Source organism: Bombus impatiens, unplaced genomic scaffold, assembly GCF_000188095.3.
Source record: "Bombus impatiens unplaced genomic scaffold, BIMP_2.2 scf_2850, whole genome shotgun sequence".
Taxonomy (NCBI): Eukaryota; Metazoa; Arthropoda; class Insecta; order Hymenoptera; family Apidae; genus Bombus; species Bombus impatiens.
The window spans coordinates 239831-243382 of NT_179269.1; the positions used below are offsets into that span (position 1 = coordinate 239831).

The following is a 3552-nucleotide window of genomic DNA, read 5'->3' on the forward strand; positions in this document are numbered from 1 at the left end:
TAGCTGTTGATGCTGCGGCAGCTGCCACTGCTTGAGCTTCTGCAACTTTCTTCTGTTGTTCTTCTAATTCTATCATTCTCTTTCGTTTCTTTGCTTGAGCATAGCCAAGTGGTTGCTCATTAATATCTAATAACTTAATGCCACCATCTTTGCGCATCCTATTACTGAGAGGTGTCCTATTAGACATTGAAGAACTCGTAAGTGAGGGAGAGCGAAAACCACTTGGAGGGACTCTACTAGGAATGCCTTTCAGAGGTGCTGCAAATAATATATTATTTTATATTTTCATATTCTCTTTATTTTTTCAAGATAATCCTAGTTAGAACTACATATATAAGCTTACTTGTGTCAGTCATTTTTCTAGGCATTCCTCTGCTCCTCACAGGCACTGTAGGAGCAGTACTCTTTTTCAAATTACTCGCAGCATCAGTACTCTTTTGAAGCAACTCTGCTCTTAATGCAGCACTTTTTGGTTTTCTTTTTAGAGTAAAATGCTTGACTGGGGTAGGCTGTTGACCAACCACAGAAGTAAGAGCAGTCTTATTAAGATAATGACATTCCAATGGAAGCATTGCTGGATCATTTTGTTTTTTCAAAAGTTTCCGAAGATCATTAACTAATTCTCCAAAAATAGGCCTATGTTCATCTAAATCAGTAATATCTGTGTTCAAAGAACCTGTTGATGGAAATGTCTTCATCGCTTCGGATAACATTGATACCCACAATTCGCTGTCCAATGATGCCACTTCAATGATTTCTTCCAGTTCAACACGCCACTGCACAGTTTAATAAAATAATAAATTACAAACATATATATATATATATTTATACATATAAATTAAGCTTAAAATATCAAATATCAAATATCAATTACATTAAAAATGAAGGAATACATTACATATTTTTTTAAAGTATAAATAATTAAAATTCATAAATTTATTTTATGGATTATTCAATATTCAACGTATTGAAGCCATCGTTATAAATATTTTTACGCGTATTTTAAGAACAAATTGCTGCACTTTTTCGTGCCTTAGATATTTGTAACAAACAAACTGTGTCTTACCTCCTCGACATTCCGTCTTGGAATGTGGAAAAATGAAAGAAGTAATTTAAGTTTAACTTGCGTTTGAAGATCTGGAAAACAGTCTTTAATATTTCGCAGTACTTCTGCGTTGAGTTGTGAACAAATTGAGCTTCCAGTCCAGCTATCATTTGACGTTCCAAGCTTGTTATGAAGCCACAACGACGTATCACTGTCCCTCACATTCGCCATATTGGAGTCGTTTGTTTCGTACATTTGACGTACATTACCGTGGTGCGCCACATGTTATTCCCGCCATGTTCCCGCCATAAAGTAATGTATATCCATACAGCATGCAAATTGTAGATGGACATTGATTTATTTATGATATATTAAATGTATATATCGAGTCACAATCCGAGTCCGAGTCCACAATTCGTCATTGAAGTCCTCCATCGTCTTACCGCACGTAAGGTACTTTTATTGTCACAATTAAGGATGTAAACAGACGCGAACTCACGGCGGACACACACACGCGACACTAGTGACGATGGTCTCAGGCTCAATAACGAATCCACGGTCAACGGGAGGATAGATATCCTTGCTCTAACTCAAACGTGTACCACTCTCTGATCGTAAGGCGCTACTCCCTTCGTCGATCAGATCTCAAGAAAGAATGAATTTTCGTCCCGATGATGCCACCGAGGAAAACTATGATCCCGATGATGCCACCGAGGAACCGAGGAAAACTATGATGGGGTGTGTCTAAGGACACGAGATCGTCGGATTCGTCGAGTATAGCCCTCGTTCCGAATGTAAGGGAAATTGATGTCGCTCTCAATTGGTCAATTTGGGACAAAGACTGCTTGTCCGTTTGAAGAATCTTAATTACCGAAAAAACCCAGGTTTTATAGCGGATCCTTGGGCTAACTGGACTTGTGCTATGTAAGTGCCTCAACATCTGGTATTCGTTGTCCGAAGGAACCGTTGGCATGTTTTACTGTCAGGTAGCTCTATGGGTATTCTTTTAATGAGGGTCATACTATCGCTCCATACCTTTATTAGATGAAGCGCCCGTTCCGTTGACCGCGGCTACGTTCGGCGGCTGATGGTCGCCTTGAGCCCAAGTTTATTATCACCAATCGCTAACAAGTACAATTGGGCAGAATGACGGCAAATTGTTTAGTTACAACTGTAAGCTTTAATTACAATCTTACGGATTTTCCCGAAGTTCCAGAAGGGAGGCTCCGGTGTCCTTTCATCTCCGACATATATATCATATCAATATCACATCAATACATAATCATATCAAAGAAGATTCAAGTATACTTATGTGTAATGCTAAACCAAAGTTAAATTATTCCTTACCTATTTTGAAAATTTACGAAAGGATCTAAATGAGCATCTACGATCTAAAGGATCAAACATTATCACCTATTTGTGAATTTGAAGAAGGGAGAACATGTCTGACCAGTATATGAACATTGTGAACCAGTATAAGCCTGTGGCTCACTCTAGCACAAATATATTGTACTACAGTAGGGTAAAAGCTACCGCGGCGAATTTAACTATACATCAGCGTGGCCGAGGCAATAAACAAAGTTTATTTAACAAATTTATCGATTAAACGTTAGAATTGTTAATGAATAATAACTGTGATCACTCTCAAATTTCGTATTTACTTTCGTTGCATAAGACATACATTTCGAAGATATAAATCGCACGTTTTTTAATACTATAAACTTCAATTAAATTAACGTTTACAGGCATTAGTTAATAACTATTTGTGTTATTGGATAATAAATAAAACGTAGATTGTCATGTAAAATCCAAGCAGAGAAATAGGTTGCTGTGCGACCTAAAAAGTTCGAATCGTTGAATCGTAGAATCATTAGAACCGTCACGCTGAGCTCAGAGTCTAAATAAATTTCATTAAAGGGCAAAACTTTTTTTAAAGTACTTAATCTATTACAATTCAATTTTAAATATGAGTTATCGTTTAAGTTCATTTTTCTTGCCGTGTGATTCTTCAATTAAACGTCGAATTAGTTTTCCGAATTGTTTGAAGTTAAAACACAAGTAGAGCTTTTTTTTTTATTTATTTATTTATTTGAATTTTACAATTTGTCCAGTAGGACATTTGGTAAAATATTATGGCGGTATACTAATATAACATGTGGGTGGCTACCCCCAGCGTGGTACCATCATCATGTTTGTTAGGTTATGTCCTTGTGAGATCTGTTGGGTGTTTCGTTTTTAATCTTCTTTCTATGCTTGATGTGTCGACCGTTTCCGCTGCTAGCCGGTTTGGGTGCGTTGCTATTCTTTCTCTGTACCTTCTTGCACTTCTGTTAATCTCCTCCTTGACCGTTGATATTCCCAGGTCTTTCCGAATGTCCTCGTTTCTAACGTATCATGGCGCGTTTACTATTGTTCTGAGTATTTTAGATTGCGTTGCCTCTATTTTGGTTATATGGTTCGTTGCTGCTGTTCCCCATAGTGCTATTCCGTACGTCCAGATTGGTTTT

At 37.3% G+C, this 3552-nt stretch overlaps 1 protein-coding gene across 2 annotated transcripts in view; it reads right to left on the bottom strand.

Moving 5' to 3' along the window:
• Window positions 1–1389, bottom strand: part of LOC100743811 (negative elongation factor A) — a 2906-nt gene extending 1517 nt beyond the window's left edge. Inside the window, exons 1-4 of one of the 2 annotated variants that reach the window (XM_012393385.3) lie at window positions 1067–1145; window positions 724–776; window positions 344–646; window positions 29–258 (exon numbers count right to left, since the gene is read on the bottom strand). In XM_012393385.3, the coding sequence (XP_012248808.1) occupies window positions 29–258; window positions 344–646; window positions 724–776; window positions 1067–1077 (597 nt within the window). In that variant the 5' untranslated portion in view covers window positions 1078–1145. Of the gene's footprint in view, window positions 1–28; window positions 259–343; window positions 777–1066 lie in introns of both variants that reach the window. The other variant, XM_012393383.3, reaches the window with a different exon arrangement.
• Between the last annotated feature and the right edge of the window lie 2163 nt (window positions 1390–3552).